Genomic DNA, 24,342 nt, shown 5'->3' with positions numbered 1-24,342 from the left:
CGGAGTTCTCGGGTGCGGGGTCCTCTGGCCTCAATCCACGACAAAGGGACGTCTCCCGACTTTGCGTTCAGGAATGATCCCACACCGCCGGGACAGACACAGCTGCGGGACTGACTGGCTCGCTCGGGGAACCGCGCTGCCTGCAGGCCCTGCCTCCCAAAGCCGCAGAAGGGTCCCCGCAGGGCCTGCAGATCACGTGTCCTTGCAGACGAGCCTCGGCTGCAGAGGCCGGCCTGGCCCGGTCCGGCTCTGCCTTGCGTGCCCCCTCCCTCTCTTGTCCCAGTGCCGCTTCCCCCAGAGCCACTTCTGCGCTGGAGCAATCCGCCCGGGTTCGGCCCCTCTCAGGCGGCTTCCGCACCGGCCCCTTTCGCTGGAACCGCTCATCTCGCATCCCTTGAGGACCAGGAGGAAGTGCAGCCAAGGCGCTTCCTTCTGGTGTCTCGTCTCCCCGTCTCATTTCCAAGCTGATTTGTTCCAGGTTTTGCCTGGGGTTTTGTGCACTAGCAAAGGCATCCCAAGGCTCACCTTTCGGGCCACGGCATGCCTTTCTTGCTTGCTCAGGCTTGCATCCTGCTCCCCAGACATGCCCCTTTGGACTGAAAGTTTGGGTTTCCCAGCCTGCTCCTCTGTGCCTGGGCCAGCAACATACCAGGGGCTCTTCAGGGAATCCGCTGCAAGGATCCGCCGCACCACTGTGCCTGCACGCCGCTCCTCCGTGCGGCGTTGAGGCCTCCTCCAGCTGGCCTGCCTGTCAGGTGTGTTTATTTGCAACTCCTGTCATTCTCTACCCTTTGGCCGTCTGAATGGGAATGATGGGAGCTGCAGCTCAGCACGCCCTGGAGTGCCTCCCCCGCCCCGTGCGAGAGCCGAGCCTGGACGGCCTCTGAGCAGCGCAGCAGACGGACCCAGACGCGGAGCGTGCGAGGAACGTCGGAAGAGATCCGGAGCCAGGCAGCTTGCGGATTCCCATCTGCGCAGGTGAGGAGCGGCGCACCTGGTGCTCGACCCGCTGCCCTGCAGCCCACCTTGGAGTTCTTCCGCCCCGAAGCTCCGTCTTCATGCAGCGACACGGTCTCCTCGAGAGGGCTCCGCTCTCTCGACCTCCCTGCACGAGCTCCCGACTGCTGCTGCCTGTGTGCCCCGCCGCGGCCCCCCCGCGTTACGATTCCCCTGTAAGTTTGCGGGCCGTTCGTTTGTCTCCCTCCTCCTCCCAGGAACCACAGAAGAAAGTTACAGAATAAAGTCGCTCTTGCTGGCTAAGTAAGACCGCAGTGCATTTCTGATGGTTCGTTCTGTTCCTCTTTACGTTCGTACGGGAGCTGTGCCACGTGTTTTTCAGAGGCTTGTGCCCACGTGCATAATACTCTGCCCCCTGGAGCGAAGTGTGAAAACGTGCATTTTTTTCTTGCAGTTCTGTCAGCTGTTATGACACATCTCTAGTTTCAGAGCCTGTAAACGCCACAGCCAGGCAGAGGGATGTCCGGCCCCGTTTCGTCTTCTCTTGTTTTGGGATTTTGGACATCTGGGAGCTTGTGGGCTCCTCCTTGGCTCCTGGGCCGTAATTCGGCCTGCCCTTCGCTTTCTGTCTTCTCATGAGCAGCGTCGTCTGCGCTCTGGCCCTGCAGACCTCGCCAGGGTGAGCCACGTGCCTGCAGGATGCGTTAGCGCGCAGAGGTGGTGCCGTCCTGCTCCGAGGGGCGAAGGAAGAGAGACCGGGTGGAGACCAGCGTCTGAGCGCTGCAGCTGCGTCGCACGGTGCTCCTCACAGCGCAAGGAGCCGGTCCCTGCACCAGCGAGCGGGCGGCCTGGAATGCGTGCGCCAGCCTGCCCGTTCTGGTCCCCTCGCAGGTGTGAGCCAGGAAGTTGCGGGAGCACAGCAGCTTTTGAATAACCGAGTCCTGTCCGCAGGGGAGGAGTTTGCGTACCTGTGAAGTGTAGCTTGTCGCCTGCATGGCCCGCCTTTGCCCTTCTGCTCCCCCCCCCCCCCCCCCGCCACCGCTCCGGTGGACTCTTTACGGACCCGCATTTGGAGCAGCTTCTTTCCGTGCCTGTGGAGAACAGCTTAGGGCTCACGTCAGCCTGGAACGCGTGCCGGACGAGGAGCGCCATCGCAGGGAGCGCGGCGGATCCTGCCCGCCCCCAGGAGCACTGTCACTGGCTCAGAGTCGTGTGGATTCCAGAACATACTGGCCAGTGAGTGCTTTCAAGGGAGGGCAGTGGAGACGGCAAACGGCCCGGCGTGCGTTCGGCACTGGCGGGATGGCTCTGCGGCTTCCGCACGGCGCTGGGAATGACCCACGGCCTCGAGGAGTGCTTGGTGGACCTGGGCTCGAACGCCAAGCGAAGGGTGGGGAGCCAGTTCTGTCGCAGCTTCCCCCACTGTCCGTCGGCCCTTTCCGCTTCCTGGGGTGGTGTCAGAAGAGCTCTTACCGCAGGCCGTCGCCCACCTGCGGGCGGGCCAGCGGGGACGTGACTCTCCTCGGGGCTCCTCCAGGCTCAGAGGGGTCCGGTCGGACTGCCCGGGCATCTCGCTGCCCGTCGGCAGGCTCCACGCCCTTCTCCTGTCCGGGGAGGCGTGGCGACCACCAGCTGCTGCGTGTGCAGGTCGGCGGCCTCCGTGGCCACTGCCGGCAACAGGCTTTGAGTGCCAGGCCGGAGTGCTGCTTTGCCTTGCCTGTATTTTTAGCGCGAGGTTGCGAAAAAGCCCCTCTTTCGGCATTGCTTAATTAGGTCGGGGCAATGATGAAGCAGATGTTTCCTCCTGGGCCAGCTGCCGCGGCGGCTAAATTCCTGTGAAGCGCCTCTGCTGACTTCAGAGTGTGCTATTCTTACTTTGCTCCACGCCGTGTGAGGGGGAAACGGTGGCACCTTTCCCTCCATTTCTGCAGAAAAAGAGAAAGACTGCTCAGGCTGCAACTCGCCACCCGCTCTGCCTCAGTGAGCCGTTTCGGCAGCTCTTGCTTCCTCGCTGCCTGCTTGCAGTGCATTTTGGAGCGAGGGGATGTGAGCTTTTCCTGGCCAGCCAGGCTTTTCTGCCCTTGCAGGAGGGCTGCGGTCCCTCACGCAGCTGGCTAAAAGCAGGGGTGCCCGCCGAAGACCAGAATGGGCGCTGAATGCCCGAGGACGAGCGGGAACAGCAGCTGGGCCGGCAGAGCGGCGTTGTGGGTCCCCAGCCAGAGGGGGCTCAGCGTAAGAGCGCATTTGGGGTGCAGCCTGCTTCCCATGTGACTCGCTTCACAAGGAGAATGACCCCGCATTTGCAGAAAGGGGAGCTGCATTCCTCGCTCGACGCGCCGGTGACTGCCTGTCGTGTTCCCTGGATGGCCAAGCCAAACACCTTCCCTTCCCGCCTCCCTCCGAGTGGCAGGCGAGGCTGCGGAAGGGCGCCGGCGGTGTGGTGATCTCCGTGCCTTTCTCCAGCACGCCCCGAGCCGCTCTTTCCGGCTGGGCGGTGCCGGCTCTGATCCTCGCCTCGGGCCGTCCCTCGTCCACCTCGGCTCTGCTCAGCTGGGAGCAGCATCCAGTCCCTCTGCCAACATGGTTCCCGCAGAAGCTCCGGCAGATGCCGGTTTGTTCGCAGGGACTGGGGTGCCGCTCTTGATGTTTCTCTGTGCTGCCAGCTCATAAAACATTCTGGTCGCATTTGCAAATGCTTTTATGGGTTTTTAATAGCCTTTTCACAGACCAGACAGCAACTTAATACTCCTGTTAAGTTAACCAGGATCATTAAGTAATTGCAGGACGGGGATTTATTTAGAATCTGTTGAAAGGGCTTCTAGTGGCCGGGTATTTTGTCACTTCCCAATTATTCCCAGGTGCAAAACCCCTTCGCTTCCCATTGATCCCCTCTGAATGCCCCCCCCCCCCAGTGGCTGCAACCAGGCAAGCCGCTGCCGTCCCCTGGAGCCTGATGTGGTTCATAGGGTGGTTTTTATCCTCTGAATCCCAAAACGGCTTTGGACGTGACTGCCGAAGGGGTGGCCGGCCTCGCCAGGAAGCCTGCCTGAACATCCAGATCTGCAGGAGGGCCTAATCCAAGGGCACCGTGACCCACGGGGCTGTCTGTTGGGCACAGATGAAAGGGCTTTCTCCTTTATCACTCCCCACAGAGCTAAACTTGGCCCCAAGAAAAAGTTCCGCAGTCTAGCTGATTGTAATGGGGTGGGGGGTCTTGTTTTAAGTTGTTGCATGCTCACTATCTTGATGGCTTTATAGCAAATGCAGGAATTCTGACCTGCTTACGGATAACAGTGGGGATGGGGCCCCATGTGTCAGCCTCGCTTCTGGCCAGATGGAGCCTCCAGGCAGTTTCCATGGAGTGATTCTGAGCCACTAAATCTTGAATTCTTCCTCGCTCAGAGAAATCTGTTGTTGGTTGATGTATGTATTCGGTGTTTTATATTGTAAACCGCCCAGAGACGAACCGTCAGAGACGGGATAGAAATATCCCAATAAATAAATGCATTTCTGTCGGGTACGTGGCTTAAGCCGCCCCGGGGGAGCCTGGTTGGCCACTCTGGCTGGGGGTGATAGGACCTCCCCTGTCTGGCCCAGCGTCTTCTCCAAGCCCCCTGTAAGATGCACGTGAACACGGTGCTGGTGCGGGGACCTGTGGGCTGCCTCTTGCTGCCTCGAGTCCGGGAGCCCTGCGGCTTCCTTGAGCTCCCCTGGCGCTGCAGGCTGGCGTGGTGCTGTGCGGGAGGGAGCGGGAAGCCCTCCTCAGCGGCTTCTGTGGGGGCCGAGAGTGCCGCTCCCCTTCCCCGGACACAGACCCCCCCGCTGCCCGTGGAGCAGAAGGGCCGAGGGGGCATTTGCCGACACGGCCGGGCAGCAGACGGCCACGGGGGCTGCCCGAGCCCGTTCTGCTCCCACCACACCGGACCCACGCGGGCAGCGAGCCCCGGTCCCTGGCGGGTCCCTCGCGACTTGCCCGCACTCTTGCCCGCCCGGGCCTCCCGTTCCCCAGCGCCGGGCGGCCACTTAGGTGGTCGGCTGGGGTGGGAGACGGGCCCGCCGGAGACCCAGGCGCCCGGGCCTCTCCGCACCGCTGGTCGAGGGCTCTTCGGAAATTTGGTGGCTCCTCCAGCCCACCTCCCCAGCATCGGAGGGAGCGGCCGCAGCCCCTTGGGGCCGGACTCATAGGCCCGCCATCTGTGGAGTGGCCACCACGCTGCGCTTTGCCCAGCCTCGACCTGGGTTCGGCTACCGGCCCACCCCAGCCTGAGCTAGCGTGAGGTGGATTTGGGGGCCCTTTGGCTGGCCGGATAGGGAGTGGAGGCCCCGCACGAGCCCCCTCCCAGCTGATCGCGGTAGCCTGCTCGTCCGTTGCAGCTGGGAGCTCGGGCCTCCCTGGGCCGGCTCGGCAGCCCCGGCCGCTCCCTCTCGCTGCTCCCCTGCAGCGGTCCTTCCTTTGTGGGTCCCCATCTCATGCCCACTGCAATCCCTCCGCCCCCTCTGCCTGAGGAGCCCGGGTCGCGCGGTGCGTTTTGGGGCAGCCACTTGGGAAGACCCGTGTCTGTGTGATTATCTTTCTTGGAAAGGAGAACAGTTGCTCTTCTTGTAAGCCACCATCTCTGGGAAAGAGGCGGCACCTGCTGAGTCTTCCCCCAGCGAACACGGTCCCTTTGCTACCCATGCTTCAGAAGGGCCTGGAATTTGGCCTGAACATGCCCCCCTCCCCCCGGTTGCTCCAGCGTCGCTTTCCTTGTTTGCTTGGCCCTTGAGAGGGGTTCTGGTGACCCGGCGAGCCTCTGCACGGGGCACGCTGACATTTTGGACGCAAACTCTTCGGGGCATCTGGGCTGAGAGGGGGGGAAGGCTGCAGCGCATCCGGTTGGAATGAAGAGGCCACGGGAGGGAGGAGTGGGGAGCGTGGGAAGCCGCTGCCACGGGGGCGGCAGAGGCCTGTGCCATTGCCTTCTCAGCCGTCCTGTGGCCTCCTCTGGCTGGACCGGCCACCATTTTTGCCGGGAGGCTGGAAGACGCCGGCCCTGGCCTGGGTCCCTCCCCTGGACAAACCTGCCTGCTTCACCACTGCTCCCCAGTTCCCCGCACAGAATCACTGGCCGAACTGCATCCAGCGCCCAGACCCCTTGGCATCCCACCCACCTTCAGCGTCGGGGCTGGCAGATCCGCCCGGTGCACCCGCCGCGTTTCTTGGTCCCTCGAGCACGCCCTTTCCCCTTGCGGAGCGCCTCAGTAGTCCACGCTGGTCTCTCGCGAGACATAGTTGGAATTTCTGAAATATCCTAAAGGTCTCTGAGGCTTCCGGCTTGCTTCTTGACACTCACAATTCTCCTACGTGTGGCTGTGCACATGCCACGGTGCGTGCGTGCGTGCGTGCGTGCGTGCGTGCGAGCAAGCACACACACAAAACGTACCCTTGCTTTTCACAGGCTTGACACTTCCGTGGGCCGACTCATCTGTCTTGGCTGGCCTCTGCTAGCTGGGATCCCTTCAGCCTGGATGTGGAGCTGGGACATTCTGCCCCAGGGCGCACCCTGTTGCTCTCAATGCGCTGAGGACAACGCCTTGGATCTGTGCAGAGTCAGGCAGACTCTGGCAGCAGTTGCCACAGCTGCTGGGAGCAGGGTGGCCTCCTTGTATCAGCCCAGAGTCAAACTCCGGTCGATTTGCCGGAGTTATTGGGGTGCCTTTGTCGGGCAGGGCAGGAGCAGGGCCCCGAATGCTCGACTGCGGGTCGCATGTCAGAGCAGCGAGGGGGGCCTTTCCGGCAGTCAGGGCAGCCCACCCTGCCGCTCGTCTGGACTGGCCGCTGTGGCTGCACAGGGGTGCAGCAGGACAGGTGCCCGGCCTGCCCTGGAGAACTGAAGGCACCTCTGAGCAGGCGGAGAATCCGCGAACGGCATTCAGCTCTGCTGCTTGCAAGTGTCCTGAAGAACAGCAGAGGTGGGCTGCCCTGGTTGCTGCTGCTACCCATCAGGACCCCACTGGCAACGTTCCCCCAGGCCCTCCAGGCCCCCCCCAGTCCCGGAGGCCCCCCATCCCCCCAGGGACCCCATCCGGCCACCTCTTCCTCGGCCGTCCCCTTCTCCTGTGGCCCCCCATCATTCCCAGCATCGGGGGCTTCTCCAGTTAATCCTATTTATTTACTTATTACAGACATTTATATCCCATCCTTCCGCACAAGCGCTCAGGACGGCTTACATAGTATAAAATTACAATGATATAATAGTAAAACCACATTTATTAAAAACATCTAAAATTGAACATTATAAACTAAAAAATAAGCAGGGAAAAACAGAAAAGGAAGTGCAACTGCGAAAACAGAAAAGAAACAAAAAACCTTAAAACGCCTAAAAGCCTTGATTATTAAAATGATGGTTGAATGAAAAGGTCTTTGCCTGGCGCTGGAAGGAGTGTAGCCTTTAATTAAATTAATCGACGCAGACCCCCTCCTGGAAGTTGATTGGACACGTCTCTGCGAGGTGCTCACATGCCGCAGGTTGTGCCCGGGGTGCAGGGACAAAGCGGTGATGGCGGCCCATCTGCATTGTTGGGAAACGCACGGTCCCGCACGTACGGAGATCAGCCCGGCCGGGACACGGAAGGCCACGGAGGCCCACCCGGCCCCGGGGCTGGAGGCGTGGCGCTGGCACCCACTGCTTCGCTAGGGCCAGGCAACATGGGGCAAGCGGCCACTGAAGTGCGGGCCGAGACGTACTTCGGGAGTTCACGGCCACCGATAGCAGCAAATCGGGAAGCCGTGCTGGGGAAGATGAGGCCGCTGGCTTCAGAAGAGGCGCTCCTGGGATGCGCAGGAGTTCGCCCAGTGTCCAGCTCAGCGGCCCACGCTCTGCCCGAGGACCCCCTCCTTCAGCCCGTGCGCCACCCCAGTTGCCGTGCTCTCGCATGCGGTGGGAAAGTGCCAGGCCGGCGGCCACAATTCCGCCGTGCGCTTGGTGTGCGAATATTCCCAGCTGCGATGGAGGCGGGCTGCTGTTTATAGTCTTCAGAGCACCGTGGATGTTTGGGCTGGGAGTGGCTGCCAAGCTTTCTTGCCATTAGATCCAGTGTGCGCACCGCTTTACAAAAGCGAGCTCGTTTACAGCTGTCAAGAAACCTCCGCATTAGTAGCTGTGGGCTAACAAAACGTTGGCTTGGCTCCCCAGGCCGTCTGTCGTCTTCCCCTTCTGGCGGGTGTGTGGTGGCTGTTTTCCATGCTCTTTTAAGGCCGCCGGGCTGGCCAGTCCAGGCCTGGCTTGGTGAACCGGCCGGTGTGTGTGAATCGGGCCGCTCCTCCGCGTACCTCCTGGCTCGGAGTGCGATCTCGTGACGTTCCGTGCGCACTGTGTACTGTAAACACGCGACGGTTCACTTCGGTGTTGCTTGTCGCTTAAGGAAGGTTGATGGCAAATCGTCACTTTTGCAAGGCTTGTTTTGAACAGCCGAGGACTTAATCACAGTTGGCCAAGCCGCTTCCCGCTGGCCTGCCAGGCAGAGGGCGATGGCGGTGTGGGGGGCAGGCCTTGAAGGGGCCCAATCCTGTCCTACTGTGGCTGCAGGTCTTTGTGGACTCCAGGAGACCCCTGCATAAAATCTGCAGCCCGTGCGGTTTCCCAGTCCATGTGCACACGTGCATGTGCTGACTTCGGGCCGAGATGAATGCGTTGCGCTCGGGCACAGACGCTTCTGCTGCAGTCGGGGTCTCTGTCTTCTTCGTGCCGCAGGCGCACTGGCCTGCCTCGCTGGAGGACACTTGCCGGGCTGGATTCCTGGCTTTCTTGTGCTCTGCAGCCGGATGGGGCTAACATGCGAAAAGCTGTATGCAGGCCTGTGGCTGGACTCAGAACCTCTCTGAGCGGCGCATGGATGGTGACCCCCCCTTCCCATTCGTCAGTGACTGTGGGGAGCAGCGGCAGTGAAGGGGGCCAGGCTGCTGGCTGCCCGGATTCTTCCTTCTTCTGGGTTCGACGCCCCTTGAGAAACATCTCCTGCTGTGTCCTAGGGCAGGTTGCGGCCCTGTTACACCAAGGACTCCCGTGACGCAGCTGCCGTGCCTCACGAGGCAGAGAAGGGCGGGCCTCAGACCGCGAGGACCCTTCCCCTGGAGGTGCCCGCTGTGCGTCTCGGCACGAGTGCCCTCTCTCCTTCCCCCTCCCTAGGGGCAGATTGGCATGCATGTGACAGCGGTTCCAGTCGGGTTGTGCAAGCAGCCACGCTGGTTCCCCGCTTGCGATGGGGGCTGTGCAGAGCCTCTGGAGCAGCCGTCTTTCGCCCCCTCACCTTTCTACACCCTCTTGCAGGCGCTGGTTTGCGGCCCTGGAGTAGTCCGAACACGCTGCCCCGTTCCGAGTGTGTGCCGCGGTCTAGCGCCGGCCCTGCCTGGTGCCGCTGGGCTGGAGCGCAAGGCTCCTGGAAGCCTCCCTGCCGCTACCTGCACGCACCTCCGTTCGGCCCCCGCCCGCCCGCCCATGCGGCCCCACTCCCAGGACCCAGTGCTCAGGCTGGGCAGGTGCGCAGCTAGGATGCGGGGCACACGGGCTGTTGCAGCAAGAGATTTGGGGAAGGCCAAATGCAGCGGGCTGTGGATCAACGGCCGTGAGGAGCTCGGTCAGCTGCAGGAGAGCGGCTGGCGTTCTCTGGATACATCACCTGGGCTTGGAGATCTTGCTGGATGGGGACCCAACAAGGGCCCCCCCTCCGTGACCAAGCTCATTGCCTGCCTGTCCTTTGTGGTGCGGGGTGGGGGGGGCTGGGATGCCTGGAGGCAAGGGAGTGCCAAGCGGGTGTCCTGGGTCTTTTTTTTTTTTTTTGCCCTCCCTGTCCTTTCCCCTTGCGTGCTGTGTCTTCAGATCACAGGTTTGAAGGGGCAGGGCGGTCTTGCTTTGCTGGCGCATGCAGGCCACCCCAGGAGTCCCTATGAGGACGGAGTCGGCATGGAAATGCTTTAAAATGAAAGATAAAATAAAGCTTCACTGGAGGGCTTCCACTGCAAATGTGACTTGACTATGTTAGAGGGTGGTGTGTGGGCTTTGAGCGAACTGGCTGGGGGCGATGGGAGTTGTCATCCAGATCAGAGGAAGGCCTTCAGGCACACGGCTCCCCTGCGGTGGTTTCTTGACCAGGAGAGTCCCGGTGCCTCGGTCTTTACCCCTCTGGATCTAGGCCAAAGTGAGGTCTGCAGTTAGGCCGAGTCCCGGGGAGGGTGGCAGGAGGGAAGCCGTGCCGTGCCGCCAGATCCTTTGCAGTCGTGGTTGCAACGTGGCTTTAAACTCCCCCAGTGTAGACATTTCAAAAGTTGGAATCTCCTCTCGGGAGGATTTTATTAGCTGCCTGCCCACCACGGGAGGCCCCGGCACGGAAGGGGTTAAGTGTCTGTTTGCTTTATGCAAAGATATAAAAATATGTTGAATGACTCCCGAGTGCAGGCAGTGGAGGCATTGGCTGAGGCCGAGGGTGGTTCTCCGGTCGGAAGCATTTCCTGACCTGGGATTCTCGGGATCGGGAGCCGTCCTGTGCCCTCCCAGCGTCCACTCCGGGCTCTCTCCTCCCCTGCCTGGCCGGGGCCCCTCCTCCGCGGCTGGAAAGCTCGTCCTGTCCTGCCCGGAAGGGTGTCTCTGCGTTGCCATTAAGGGCTCCTTGAGGCAGCAGAGCCCGCATCCCCTGCCGAGCCCCCTCCACCCTTCCGCCCCCCTGCGGCCTTGGGGGTCCGCTTGAGCACCCACAAACCAAGGCTGCGCCATTTCAGGCACCCGCCCTGGGGCTTCATGGGGCTCGGGCCCTTCTGCAGGCCCCTGCAGTGTTCAAAGAACTCCCTGTCCCTGGCTCGGCACGGCACGCATCTTTCGGGGCTACCACCCTGCTCCCCACATGCGCCCGCCCACCGGCCTTTCTTGCGCGTGGCACCTGGCGGGGGAGGGAAGCTGCAGGGGTGCTCTGGAGCAGGGGCGGCACGAGGCGGGCAGGGGCCCCTGTCACGCGACCTTACCTGGCCCCCAGGGAAGCCCCATCCACACGGCGGGGCCCCGGGCTCCTTGACCCCACTCCCGAGGGCCACTGGGGGCTTGGAGAAGAGGGAGGGAGGGCGAGACCATTGTGCCCCAGGGAGAAGGCCGCTTCCCCCTCCCTGGCAGAGCAGGCTGCGTGGGGGGAGCCCCGTGTGTCCTCAGATCTGAGAGCCCCCCGGAGCAGCCTCTTGGCCCCCTGCTGGCAGGGAGAGCAGCCTGCTGAGGGCTTCCCGGCCCCGGACAGGGCCGTGGCAGGAGTGGCAGATCCGTGGCGTCACGCAGCAGGTCTGGCCGCCCCGGCCAGCCTGTTTGGGGAAGGACCACCAGCCCCTCAGCCAGGGGCCCCTGGGCATCAGGTGAGGTGGCCCCCATTCAGGAGGGCTGGGGGGCATCCTCCAGCCCCACCTCAGGCTCCTTCCCCCTTCTGGCGGGCAGCCCCAGTACCTCCCTGTGAGCTGCCGTGGCACTTGGGGACCTCCCTCCCCAAGGGGGCCCCTTAATTTGCGCGATCTGCTTCGCACTCGTTGCCGCTTCGTGCGAGGCCCCACGGCCCGCCACGGGTCTGCCACTCCCGCCACGGCGAGCTGGCCGTGGGTCCTCGCCTTTCCCTGGGAGATGGCCCTCCGATTTTTCCAAGCACACACGGCACTGACATGTGAAAAGCCTCATCCGTGTGCCAGGCTCACGCGAGAGCCGTGCGCAGGTGCCGGAGACAGGAAAGCGGGTGGCTCTTGCCCGCGAGAGCGGCCAGGATGTCAGGCCCTGGCCCCGGCCTTCCCCTTTGCGGTCCCCGCATGACCCCGTGGCAGAGACCTGCTTGGAGCCGCACGTGGGGGCCCCTCCGTGGGGCGGCCCGCGTGGCCCTCTTAGGCCGCAGGTGCCCCTTCGTGGCTGCCTGGGGCTTTGGTGCCCGGGGGGACCTTCCCCCAGGCCAGGCTCTCTCCAGGCCTCCGTCCTGGCGCAGGGAGCGGACGAGACCGCTGCCGCGTTCCTGGAAAATGAGCCCCCTGGACTCCGGCACGTTGTTTTCCAGGCTTGGGTTGTGGCTTGCGTTGCTGTGGACCCAGCGCTCGCGCGAGCACATTCTTTTGGGCTGCTCTGGCATCCTGATCGCTTGTGGGCTTCCCCTTGTCTTTTTCACATCCTCGGAGTGACTCTCTGAGCTCTTTAGCAGGAACTGGCAAATCCTCAAATTATCTGGAGAGCAGGGGGATCCTTCTCGGCGCTCCTCTGCTCTCTCCTTCGCTGTGTCTGCGGGGCGTCCTGCCTCCGGGGAACACTCTGCAGACTGGGCACTGGGAGGCAGCCGTTCCGCCGACGTCGTTGCACCGAACCAGCTGCTGCTCTCGTGCTGGGGGGCCTTTGCTGGGGAGGGGTGGCAATGGGGCAGAATCAGAGAGAAACCCCTTTCCGTGGTCTTGTTAGGGTGTGGTTGGCACCCCGGGGTGTCCAGCTACCTGCCACCGCACAAACCGAGCTCACGAAGCGTACCGAGGGCACAGTCCCTCTGCCACTGCCGGGGCGCAGCCCCCAAGTCTTCCCCGTGCTGGAGCACAGCTTCAGGCCAGGCCCGGTTCTTCCTTGGGGCAAAGAAGTACTCTTAGCACACATGACCCTGTGCCCCGGGCCCGGCCCCCTGAGCTGAGGCACCTTTCCGCAGAAAAGGTGTAGGTGGGGCAGCCCAGCTGCTCCCCGTGTGCCCCTCCGGAGCCAGCACCGCCGGCCAGAAGGCGAGCGGGGGACCTGGCCAGGCAGCTGGCCAGGTCTCCTGGAAGGGAAGGGAAGCGAGCGCAGAACAGCAAGCTGGGCGGCTTTGCCTGGGATTGTGGGGTCGGGGGGACACGTCTTGGTACAGGCGTGACGGCTTCGGCCCCAGGCACGGTGGCAGGAGCGCCCCGCCACCTGCCGCAGGCTCACCCGGCCGGAGCAGTGCTATCCTGGCTTCTGGGCGCCACCTGGAGAGCCCTCCACCCGGAAGCGCACCCCTGGCAGCCCTCTGGCCGGTTACTGGAGGCCTGCTTGGAAACCTCCCTCCTGTGTGAGTTACGGCCCCAAGAGGAAGTGGGAGACTGGTGGAGGAATGAGTTTGGTCAAGGTGACCTTCTCTCCCCCGGTGGCTCTCAGTGGAGTCGGTGACCCTGCGGGGCACACGCCCAAGAGGTCACCCAGAGCCATTTTCAAATGCTAATTTGGGTTGGAAAGGCAGCCGGGGCCCCCACCGGCCCTCCCTCCTGCGCAAGCACAGTGGCCGGGCCCTCGGTGTGCCCCTGGAGAGGGCAGGGGGGAAGGTGCCTGTCGGATGGGGAGGGAGAGGCTCCACTCCCCCCCCCCCCGCTGCATTTTCCACATCAAGGAGCAAGGCAGGAGCCTCAGTGGCCAAGCGGGGGCGGGGGGGCAGTGCAAGGAGGCCTTGCCGGGCCCCGGCCTCTGGTGAAGGCCGCAGGGCTGTTGCGCCCCCGGAGCCCTGCGGGAGGCACCCTGGGAGGGAGAGAACTGGCAGGGCCTGTGGGACGAGGGCTCACGCCGCCTCCCCCTCTGCCCCCAGTGTGCCCCCCGCCGTGCAAGTCGCAGGGCTGCACCCCCACCGGCGAGTGCTGCCACCCGGAGTGCCTGGGCAGCTGCCTGGAGCCCGACGACGCCGGGAAGTGCGTGGCGTGCCGCAACTACATGCTGGACGGCCGGTGCCTGGAGACGTGCCCCCCCGGCTACCTGCGCTTCAAGGGCTGGCGCTGCGTGACCTTCGACTTCTGCCAGGAGCTGCACAACAAGTGCCGGACGGCCCGGGACACCCACTGCCACGCCATCTTCGGCGGCGAGTGCGTCGCGGGCTGCCCCTCCGGCTACGCCATGAACTCCAGCAAGTGAGTCGCTCCGCCCCGGCACCCCGGCTGGGCCAAGCCAGCGCGGCGCTGGTGCCCTCCGGGGCCGGTCGGCACGCCAGGCACCGGGCAGGGAAGGGGGCCCCCGCGCAGCCCCCGGGCGGACCGCACGCCCCTTCCCCTCGCAGCCAGTTTGTAGCTGGGCAGGAAGGAAAGGGGAGAGGAGGGGGAGCGCAAGGAGGAGCCGGCTGGCCAGAACAGAAGGGGAAGGGGGCAAGCCCCCCGTCCCCAAGAGTCCCCAGAGGGGAACACGGGCCTTGGCAGGGGCTCCCCCACTTGACTCCAGTTGACGGCAACCCTTTACGCTGGAGTCCAGGGTCGAGCCGCGTACCTTTGCACCGCTTCCCGACAGCACAGAAACCTGGGTAACGTTCTGCGTGTGCCAGAGCACAACTCAGAATCGATGGCCCGGCAGCTTTTAAAGGAAACCTCAGAAGGAAGGCAGGGCAGATCCCGAGTGTGGTTGGCCCTTCCCAAAACCGTGTTTCTGGGCACAGTAGGAGCGTGTAAAACCTCTCAGTCATGAGGGCACTTGGACCCCGTGGCCTCCAGCTCTGCTGTTCTGGGATCCTGCTTTGCAAGGACTTCCGGCAAAGCTGTGCTGGGCGCTAGAGGGAGCTCCCAGCCCATTCGAGGAGCCCCATCCACTGGGAGAAAGCGGTTAATGCTTGGAAAAGGCCGACTCTTCGGAGGGTGGCCAGCATGTATAAAATAGTCATTTCATTTGGGGCGGACCTCTGACATGTGCGGAGAATGTAGTGGAAACTGAGAGGCCAGGAGCGGTGGAAGGTTCAGACAATCCAGTGTGGCTTCCCACAGAGCGGTTCTTGATCCGGGCAGAAGGGGCCAGGCCGGCGCGGGGCCGCAGGAGTGGCCCAGCACCCCTGCGGCAGTGCGGGATGGCCGGACGGGGACACGCGTGGGCTCACTGCGTCCTCGTTAAGGCCGGCGGGGGCTCCCAGGCGCGGTCCGTAGGGCACTTCCACACCGGCCTGGCCAAGTGGCTTCTGCCCTGCCCGTGATTTTAATGCGAGGCGATCTGCTCAAACAGGCACCGGCCGAGCGGTTCGCACGCGGTGAAAGGCCTGGCACTGCCGCACGGATCTCAGTGCTGGCTCCTCTGCCCCTCGTCCGAAGCGGTCCCTCCCCTGCCTGCCCCGTCGCTGGGGCAGAATGGAGACGGGCGGCCGAGCGGACGGGTGTGGAGGAGGCCGGCTGGGAAAGGCGGCGGCCACGGAGGTTCGGGGGCCCCCGAGTCGCTGCTGGGCAAGGGAGCCCCGTCCTCTGCCGCAGGGCTTGCGGGCCGCCTCACCCCCACCCCGGCTTTCTCTTGCAGCCTCCTGTGCGCCCCCTGCGCGGGGCTGTGCCCGAAGGTGTGCGACTTGGGCAAGGAGAAGGTCATCGAGTCCGTGACGGCCATGCAGGACCTCCGGGGGTGCACAGTGGTGAACGGGAGCCTGATTATCAACATCCGTGGAGGAAGTGAGTTGTTGTTGTTGTTGTTGTTGTTATTAAAACATTTTTATGCCGCTCCATTCGCCGAAGCCTCAGGGCGGCTTACAACAAATGAGGCCCATGCAGCCCGGAGGTGGTTGCAGCTGTGTGACCAGAGGCCCAGGGGGCGGGACGAGGGGCGTGGGGGCGGGGGGCCTCCTGGGCCCCCAAGGGCAGCCCCGGCAGGGGCTGTGCTCCGCCATTCCAGAAGGGTTGCAAGTGTCCCTTCGCTTGGACCGTGGGACGCCCAGCTCCTCTCTGGGCCAGATCCTAAGGGGGGCCCTGTTCTGACCCCCCCACCACTGCCTCCCTGACCTTCCGTATGCCTCCCTCCACCCCCTTCAGACAACATTGCTGCTGAGCTGGAGGCCAACCTGGGTCTGATCGAAGAGATCACCGGCTTCTTGAAGATCCGCCGCTCCTACGCCCTGGTCTCCCTGTCCTTCTTCCGCAAGCTGCGCTTGATCCGAGGGGAGGTGCTGGAAGCGGGGTGAGCGCTGCTCTTTGGGAGGTGTCTGGGGCCTGTGGGGGCCTGTGGCGGCCTGCTCTGGGGCCCAACCGGGCAGGAGCCCCACTGCCCGCCCAGGGCTGCTCCCAGGGGCGGCTTCGCCGGGCCGGGCCGGGCCGGGCGGGGAGGGCCCCGTCAGACTGGGGGGCAGAGGTGGGGTGGCTTCCGCTTCCCGAGATGTGGAGCCCCTCCTGACCCCCAGCCCCCGCCCCCCATGGCCAGGAACTACTCCTTCTACGCCCTGGACAACCAGAACCTGCGCCAGCTCTGGGACTGGAGCAAACACAACCTCAGCATCTCCCGGGGGAAGCTCTTTTTCCACTACAACCCCAAGCTGTGCCTCTCGGAGATCCACAAGCTGGAGGAGATTTCGGGGACGAGGGGCCGCCAGGAGAAGAACGACATCGCCCTCAAGACCAACGGCGACCAGGCCTCGTGTAAGCGGAGGGAGCCCCGGGGTGTGGTGGCAGGAGAAACTCCTCCTGCGGGTGCGGAAAAGGCTCCCGAAAGGCTGTCCGGCAAGAGGGGGACTCCACGACCCCGGGGGTGGAGCGCGCAGGTGGAGGGGGCTCTCCGTCCGGTGGGGGCCGCCCCGGCGTGGGGAACTGCCGGGTGCCCCCTCGTACGCGCGGCTGGGGGCTTCTGCACCCCAAGACCTGGGCGCTGCCCGGGGGCCCCGGCTGCGACCTGCCCCGGTTTCTTCCACAGTGGGGGGGCGCTAATTGTGCATTTTCAAGTCTGGCCTTCTACGTGTGCGTTGTGGACCAGCTGTGGCACGGCAAGCCCCCCCCCCCGAACCTCTGCCTGGTGATGGGGTGTGGGGGACTCACCTCGGCCTCTGCTCAGGGGGTGCACGTGGTCCCTGCGTGCGGGAGAGCCCTCGCCTCCCCCTGCGTCTGGAGGTCGCTTCCATGGGTGGGGGCACATCCCTGGAGCCCCTGCTGCTGCGGTGTTCCTCCCCTGCCAAAAAAGACCACCCCGCCCCCCCCGCTGTCAGGATCGCAGCCTGCCCAGGGCAGCTCCCCGCTCCAGCCCGCCTGTTCTTCTCGCTGCTGCTCGCGTGCCCACCGGCTTCTGGCCTGCCCTGCACGCAAGCCCCCCTCCCCGCACGCAGAGCGCTGGCCCTCCCCACCCGGCTGCCCCTTTGGCAGCCCCCGCAGGCCGGTGGACCTGCTTCCACAGGCCCAGCCCTCCCCGGCTTCCCCACGGCCGGCCTCGCGTGCACGGGCGCTGGCCCTGACGCGGCCCCTGCCTCCCCGCAGGCGAGAACGAGGTGCTCAAGTTCTCCTACATCAAAACGGCCCCCGACAAGATCGTGCTGAAGTGGGAGCCATACTGGCCACAGGACTTCCGTGACCTCCTGGGCTTCATGCTCTTCTACAAAGAAGCGTGAGTAGCGGGCCCCGGTGGGGTGCGGCGGGAGGGCGCACTCCGAGGCCTTGCTAGTGAGGGGCTGGTGCGGCTGGAGAGGGGCCGGGGGCCGGATCAGTCTTAGTCTTTCCAGTCCCCCTGTCATTTGTGCTGAGTAAGGTTCCCGGGGGTTGATCTCATCAGAGTGGCGATTTTAAAAATACCTGAAAGGAAAATTAAGATGGATTTTTGAAAAATGAATGATTAACAGAAGCCCAGCAAACATGACAGCGGCCATTTCCCCAAAGAGGCTGACTGCAGTCAGTGGGCAGGAGAGTCATCCTCATGGCTCTGCATGGAGAGCTGGCTGGGCAGGAAGGAGTCCCCGAGGGCCAGTGGCAAGCGCCCCCCGCACCCCCCGGCCAGCCCCAAGAGGCCGGGCGATTTTTGCAGGAGGAGCCTGCCACCTCTCCTCCAGGGAGGCTCCTGGGCCAGCGTGACCAGCCGGGGCCCCTTCCCACCCGGGCCGCTGGCGCCCTCTGCTCCCCCTTCCAAAGGGCGGGGAGCGCCTCGCCCACCCCTGGGATGACGGTCCCCCTTTCCTCGCCTCTCCCGGGCCAGGCCCTTTCGGAACGTGACCGAGTTCGACGGCCAGGACGTCTGCGGCTCGAACAGCTGGACGGTCGTGGACATCGACCCGCCGCCCCGGCCGACCGACGGCAAGCCGGCCTCCCATCCGGGGTGGCTCCTGCGCAGCCTGAAAGCCTGGACCCAGTACGCCATCTTTGTGAAGACGCTGGTCACCTACTCGGACGAGCGCAAGACCTACGGGGCCAAGAGCGAGATCATCTACGTGCAGACCAACGCCTCGGGTAGGCCCACGGGCCTCTCTGCCGCCCTGCAGGCTGACTCGGGGGCGGCCGGGCAGCTCGCAGGGGGCTCGGGTAGCGGCGAGGCGGGCACGCAAGGGCGGTGGGCCGAGCTCGGGGGTGCTCTGCTGGCGGGCTGAGTGTGAGAGGCCGGGGGCACCTTAGGATCCCCCGCTTGTGCCAGGCCCGCTCCTCTGAGCACGCCAGTGATTCCTCCCTCTGCGCTCTCCATCCCCACAGTGCCGACGCCCCCCCAGGATCCCATTTCGGTCTCCAACTCCTCGTCGCAGATCATCCTGAAGTGGAAGCCCCCCTCGGACCCCAACGGAAACATCACGCACTACCTGGTGTCCTGGCAGCAGCAGAAGGAGGACAGCGAGCTCTACGAGCTGGACTACTGCCTCAAGGGTGAGGGACCCCAGGCCGCTGGTCAGCCGGGCAGGGGGCGGGGGGCCGTCCTCCCTGCCTGCGGATGGGTGGGGTGCCGTCCCGGGAAGCGTGGGGGATGCGCCTCAGCGGCAGAACCCAAAGAAGAATAGTTGGCTATCAATGACGCGCTTATGCCTGCGCTGGCCAAGGGGCACGCACCACAGTTTCGCGAAAATACAGACCAGAGATAGGACAGAAACACAATGGACATGGGGGCTGTTTCCAGGGTCCGCACCGAAGCCTGTGAGGGCTGCCCCGATAGCTTCCCCGCACGGCTCTGCCCTCTGCCCCACCAGCCCCGGTGTTTCGATTGACTCGGGGCTGCGGGGCTGCAGAAGAACCTCTGCGGTGCTGCTTGTCCTGCAGGCTTGAAGCTGCCCTCCCGGACGTGGTCCCCGCCCCTGGAGCAGGAGGACCTGCACAAGCACAACGTCAGCGAGAGCGAGGACGTGGGCGGGGAGTGCTGCTCCTGCCCCAAGACGGACTCCCAGATCCAGAAGGAGCAGGAAGAGTCTGCCTTTCGGAAGACCTTCGAGAACTACCTGCACAACGTGGTCTTTGTCCCGAGGTAGGGGGCTCCCTGCCGCCCGCACGGTGTGGGAGCGCGCCCCCTTCCCTGCGGCCCGGCGCGCAGGGGAACAGGCTGAGGGCAGATCCTGGGCAGAGCGGGGGACGCCTGCTTCGCCCCGAGGCCCGCTGGGCGTGTCCCTCCCCGGTGCCCTGCTGGTTTGTGCCGGGGGAGTCCAGCATGCCAGGGGGCTGCCCACTAGGAAAGCCAGCCCTGCGTTGGAATGACATCATTCAGAAACAAGAGCAGAACTGAACTCACTGAGAGCCACTGTGGCTGCCAGGCCTCGGCCCTCCTTGGCACAGGGCGTGTCCGGCCCAGCACCCCGTACACGGGCTGGAAGCCCGCTGCCCGCAGCGCCCTCCAGCAGGACGGGGGCAAGACCCCCCGCCCAGCTCCTCGGCGACTGGGCTGCGCAGGCGTGCCGCCTCTGGGGAGGGAGCCACAGAGAGACCCTCCCTTGTGCCTGTGCCCCATCCCCTTTTAGAGCCATCCGGGAGGGTCATCGCCACTTCCTTAAGCCCAGAAACATCCGGGACAATGTCAAGGCAGCCCAGTCGGAGGCTTGCAGCTCGTTCCCCCTCTCTGAATATCCAGCCTGCTCCCAGACGGGTTGCCGTGTGGTGGTTGTCCTGGTGGCTGGGCTTCAGCGAAAGGACGGCTCCCAGGCCAGTCTGGCCTCTTCTCTCGCTGCAAGGAAGCAGAGCTGGGAATTAGCCCCAGGTCCCTCCTCCTCCCGGCTCGAGCCTGCAGGGCACCCCTTCCACGGCCAGGCCAGGGAGCAGCCTTCCCGGCCCTGCATCTGGGCCTGCCGGGGACCGAACGGGGCCTCCTGCGCTCGCGGATGCGCTGCGCCCTGAGTGGCCCCTGACTCCTTCCGTTTGGGCCGCGCTGCAGGCCGACCAGGAAGCGGAGGGACCTCGGCCTCGTGGCAAACAGCTCCGCCGTGGCGTCCCCTGCCGGCCCGGTCTTGGCGAACGGCTCCACAGCAGTGCCCGAGAGCCCCGGGGAGCCGAAGCCGCTCGAGATGGTGGTCCTCAAGGAGTCGGTGGTCATCTCCAACTTGCGGCACTTCACGGGCTACCGGATTGAGATCCAGGCCTGTAACGGCGAGGGCCCGAAGGAGTGCAGCATTGCGTCGTACGTCAGCGCCAGGACCATGCCCGAAGGTGAGCGGGCACCGTGGCCAGGGTGGGCCCGGCCGTGCCTCCACACGAGTGCCACGTGCCCCGTCGCACCGAGTGACTCCTCTCTCTGCCTCTTGCCACCAGCCAAGGCGGACGACATCGTGGGGCCCGTGGTGTACGAGTTCCTGGACAGAAGCACCATCAACCTGCGCTGGCAGGAGCCCCGGGAGCCGAACGGGCTGATCATCCTGTACGAGGTGACCTACGGGCGCCTGGGAGATCCGGAGGTGAGCCCCCCCACCTCGCCCTCTGGCTGGCTCCCCGGAGCACCTCGGGGGAGGCGGCGGCTGTGCGGGGGCCCCGGCCACACGCTCTGCAGCGCCCACGTCCCCCTGCCCGGCTGCCCCCGGGAGCTCACCCGCACGGCTCGGCCCACAGGAGCAGCGCCACTGCGTGTCCCGCCGGCACTACAGCAACGACCAGGGCTGCAAGCTGAGGGGGCTGCAGCCGGGCAACCACAGCGTGCGTGTCCGGGCCACGTCCCTGGCCGGCAACGGCTCCTGGACGGAGCCCATCTATTTCTCCGTCTCCGACTACGGTGAGCGGGACGGCTCTTCGGCGGGGCGGCAGTGGGGGTGGCCTCCGGCCCACGGGCGGGAGAAGCGCCGGGCGCTCAGAAGGCGGCCGAGGCCCAGCCCTTCCCGAGAGGGTGGCCTCGGGGTACAGGAGCACGGACCCACGACCCCGCTCGCTGGGGATCACGGGAGCTGTGGCCCAACGCCTCTGGCGCGTATCCGTCCGTGGAAGGGGCTCTCGGGAGGCCGGCTTGTCCCCCTCCCGCCCTCACATGCCTCCTCTTCCGGCCCCCAGTGAACGGCCCCACCAGCCTCGTGGGTATTGTCGTCCCAATCATCTTCGCCGTCTTCTTCATCGCCATCATCGGGGGAGCCTACGTCTTCATCAAGAAGAGGTGGGTGCCCCGTCCTGCAGCGGGTCGTGCGCGATGGGCTGCTCCAGGAAGCAGCCTGGCCGCCCTGAACTGGCGCCATGGAGGCTCCTTGCCCCTTCCTGGAGAGCCGCGCAGGGGTCGTCCCCAGGACTGGCCAGTTGCCAGTGGCATTTCTTAAGTGCTCTGTGAGGACCAGAAACCCCTGTGGTGTTTTTGTTTTTGTTTATTTAAAGCAAAGCCTTTGCAGACTTTTAATTGTGCTTGGAAACCTCCCTTTCCTGCCCCCAAATTTGTGTTGGGATTCCAGGCCCATGGTGGGTTGTGCCTTACTCTGTGCCGCTGGTCCAGTGACCGGTCCCCCCCCCCGCTTTTCCAGGCAAATGGAGGGACCCACCGGGCCACTCTATGCGTCCTCCAACCCCGAGTATCTCAGCGCCAGTGATGGTGAGTGACAGGCTGGATTTCTAGGGACGGGTTGAGCGACTTGGGGGGTCGTGGTCTGGCTTTCTGGCCCCTTCAAAAGCTTATTCTGGCTCCCTGCGGGTAGGAGCCTCAAACATTTTGGGAGACATTTCCTGGCCCCGTCTGCTGAACACCTGCAAGCGTGAAAGAGCAGCCCCCACCCCCCCCGAGCTGCTGCTTTCTCTGCACGGACGCAAACATCTTCTGGGAATCCGCACTGAAGTGCTTACCTCTGCTTAGTTTTCAATCTGGGCATCTGCTGTTCAGCAAGATTAGCACCCAGAGGCTCAGAGGGAGGAATCTGGGGTCTCGGGGTGGCGGACAACAGAAGCCTTGCCGATGCCGAGAACCGGAGGGGGCAAGTCTCGATGGCGACAGGAGAAGGGGACAGGCTTCCTGGGCGCTTGGCATCATCGGCAGCGGGGTGGGGGCAGACCGCAGAGGGAGGGGCTCTCTGGGGGAGCTACGGCCCTCCGAGCCTGGGCAGAGGCGTTAGCAGCATGGGGGGGGGGGTGGGGGGGGGGGTCCCTGCTCATCCCCGTCGCGGTGACAAGGGGCGCTCCGGCCCTTTGGCGCGTGCCCTCCGAGGAGACGCGGGCGAAGCGGGCGCCCCTCCAAGTGCCGGCAGGGAAGTGCCCGGGAAGGGCTCCGGGGCAGGAGGGCCACGGACGAGGAGGCAGGGTGGCGCGAGGCAGCCGTGGAGGCCCTCCGAGGGTGTGTGCCCGTTCTCCCCGCCTCCTGCAGTGTACATCCCGGACGAGTGGGAGGTGCCGCGGGAGAAGATCTCGCTGCTGCGGGAGCTGGGCCAGGGCTCCTTCGGGATGGTCTACGAGGGAATCGCCAAGGACCTGGTGAAGGGCGCGGCCGAGGTCTGGGTGGCAGTCAAGACGGTGAACGAGTCGGCCAGCATGCGCGAGCGCATCGAGTTCCTCAATGAGGCGTCCGTCATGAAGGGCTTCAGCTGCCACCACGTGGTGAGCGGGGAGGCGGGCGGCCTGCCCCACGCGGGGGGCGCGCCGGGGCGCCGGCAGCCCTCCTGCGCCCGCGGGGCGGGAGACGGCCTCCCTGCCAGAGCCTCGCTTGGCTCCCAGAAGCGCTCCAGCCCGGGGGCAGCGGGGCAGAGGAGGGGCCGTCGGTGCCCGGCCTTGAGGGGCTGCTCCAGGACTGGGCCGGAGGGCGAGCGCAGACCGGCGTAGGCCTGGGTTCTCCTCCCGGATCTGGCACTCGGACCGTGTTTCGGTGCCTCCCTTTTGCTCTCGGGGAGCCACGGCTGGGCCGCAGGGCCTGTGTCTGCAGCCTTCACAGGGACCGCTCTCTCCCCGGCCCGCCTCTCTGTCAGGTCCGTCTCCTGGGGGTGGTGTCCAAGGGGCAGCCCACGCTGGTTGTCATGGAGCTGATGGCGCACGGCGATCTGAAAAGCCACCTCCGGTCCTTGCGCCCAGATGCAGAGGTGAGGGCTCGGGCAGACTCCGGGCCGGGGTGGGGCGGGATGGGGCGGGGGGGTGCGCCAGCCCTCCATCAGGGCCGTGACGCCACCGGCTGGGCTTTGCAGAACAACCCCGGCCGGCCACCGCCGACCCTCCACGAGATGATCCAGATGGCTGCCGAAATCGCCGACGGGATGGCTTACCTGAACGCCAAGAAGTTTGTCCACCGCGACCTGGCAGCCCGGAACTGCATGGTGGCCGAGGACTTCACAGTCAAAATCGGAGGTAGGCCGTCGTGGGGCCGCTGCTGCGGAAGCCCCAGGGCCAGTCCGCCGGGCCCCCCTGGCCGGCTCCGAGGCATCGCTTCCAGGCAGCTGGCGGGTTCCGGGGGTCTGGCCCAGGCAGGCCCTGTGGTCCAGTCTGCCGGTCACCGGGGCGGACCGGCCCGGCCACTGCAGCCCTCTCTTCCTCCTCCAGACTTCGGCATGACCAGGGACATCTATGAGACCGACTACTACCGCAAGGGGGGGAAGGGCCTGCTGCCCGTGCGGTGGATGGCCCCAGAGTCGCTCAAGGATGGTGTCTTCACTGCCCACTCGGACGTCTGGTGAGTGACAGCACCAGCTCAGCACCAGCTCTGCCTCCCCGCCGGTGCCCTCGGGAGTGTTTTGGCAGGGCAGGGCAGCGTGGCCGCTCGGTCTCGCCTCAGCCGCTCCCCACTGCAGGTTGCTGCGCTCGGCCGCACCGGTGGGCCCTGGCCCCCGGCTCCGGGGCGCAGAGCTGAGGCCCCCTGTGGGGGAGAGCAGGGGCCTCTTGGCTCCTGGTCCACATTCGCCCTGCTCCCGCAGGTCCTTCGGCGTCGTCCTCTGGGAGATCAGCAGCTTGGCCGAGCAGCCATACCAGGGGCTCTCCAACGAGCAGGTCTTGAAGTTTGTCATGGAGGGAGGGTGCCTCGAGCGGCCAGAAAACTGTGCTGAGAGGCTGTAAGTATCCCGCACGGGGCTCCGCTCTTGCCGCAGAAGGCTGGAAGGAGCAGGTGGGCAGACCCCTCCACGTCGCCAGGGGCCTGCCTCTGGCAGGGTGCGGCTGTTCCGGAGCGTCCTCCTGTCCGCCTCCCCGCCACGCTTGTCTCCCTGAGCAGGCTCCATGAGCATCCGGCGCCGGGACAAGATGCCGGGGGTTCTTGGCTGGCTGGTGGCAAAGGTGCTGGGGCTGTGGTGCAGCCCCTCTGGGGCCTGGGCCACTCCTCCTCCTGCGGGGTTGCTGCCGGGCTGCTCGTGGCCGGAGGGGGGGCTGGGCAGCGAGTGGTG

The 24,342-nt window shown here is 65.0% G+C and overlaps 1 protein-coding gene across 1 annotated transcript in view; it reads left to right on the top strand.

Moving 5' to 3' along the window:
* INSR (insulin receptor) overlaps positions 1-24,342 on the top strand; it is a 38,800-nt gene that overhangs the window by 9,366 nt on the left and 5,092 nt on the right. Inside the window, exons 3-20 of the mRNA XM_044433682.1 lie at positions 13,516-13,831; positions 15,186-15,331; positions 15,689-15,833; positions 16,074-16,288; positions 17,114-17,240; positions 17,823-18,073; positions 18,311-18,478; positions 18,866-19,067; positions 19,965-20,236; positions 20,339-20,481; positions 20,633-20,792; positions 21,065-21,164; positions 21,520-21,587; positions 22,350-22,579; positions 22,945-23,055; positions 23,158-23,317; positions 23,510-23,639; positions 23,881-24,015. Of these exons, the coding sequence (XP_044289617.1) occupies positions 13,516-13,831; positions 15,186-15,331; positions 15,689-15,833; positions 16,074-16,288; positions 17,114-17,240; positions 17,823-18,073; positions 18,311-18,478; positions 18,866-19,067; positions 19,965-20,236; positions 20,339-20,481; positions 20,633-20,792; positions 21,065-21,164; positions 21,520-21,587; positions 22,350-22,579; positions 22,945-23,055; positions 23,158-23,317; positions 23,510-23,639; positions 23,881-24,015 (3,079 nt within the window). The remainder of the gene's footprint in view (positions 1-13,515; positions 13,832-15,185; positions 15,332-15,688; positions 15,834-16,073; positions 16,289-17,113; positions 17,241-17,822; positions 18,074-18,310; positions 18,479-18,865; positions 19,068-19,964; positions 20,237-20,338; positions 20,482-20,632; positions 20,793-21,064; positions 21,165-21,519; positions 21,588-22,349; positions 22,580-22,944; positions 23,056-23,157; positions 23,318-23,509; positions 23,640-23,880; positions 24,016-24,342) is intronic.

Source organism: Varanus komodoensis, unplaced genomic scaffold, assembly GCF_004798865.1.
Source record: "Varanus komodoensis strain SLA01 unplaced genomic scaffold, ASM479886v1 scaffold26, whole genome shotgun sequence".
NCBI classification, from domain to species: domain Eukaryota; kingdom Metazoa; phylum Chordata; class Lepidosauria; order Squamata; family Varanidae; genus Varanus; species Varanus komodoensis.
Note: the sequence above shows the minus strand (reverse complement) of the source record. Positions and strands in the feature narration are given on the sequence as shown.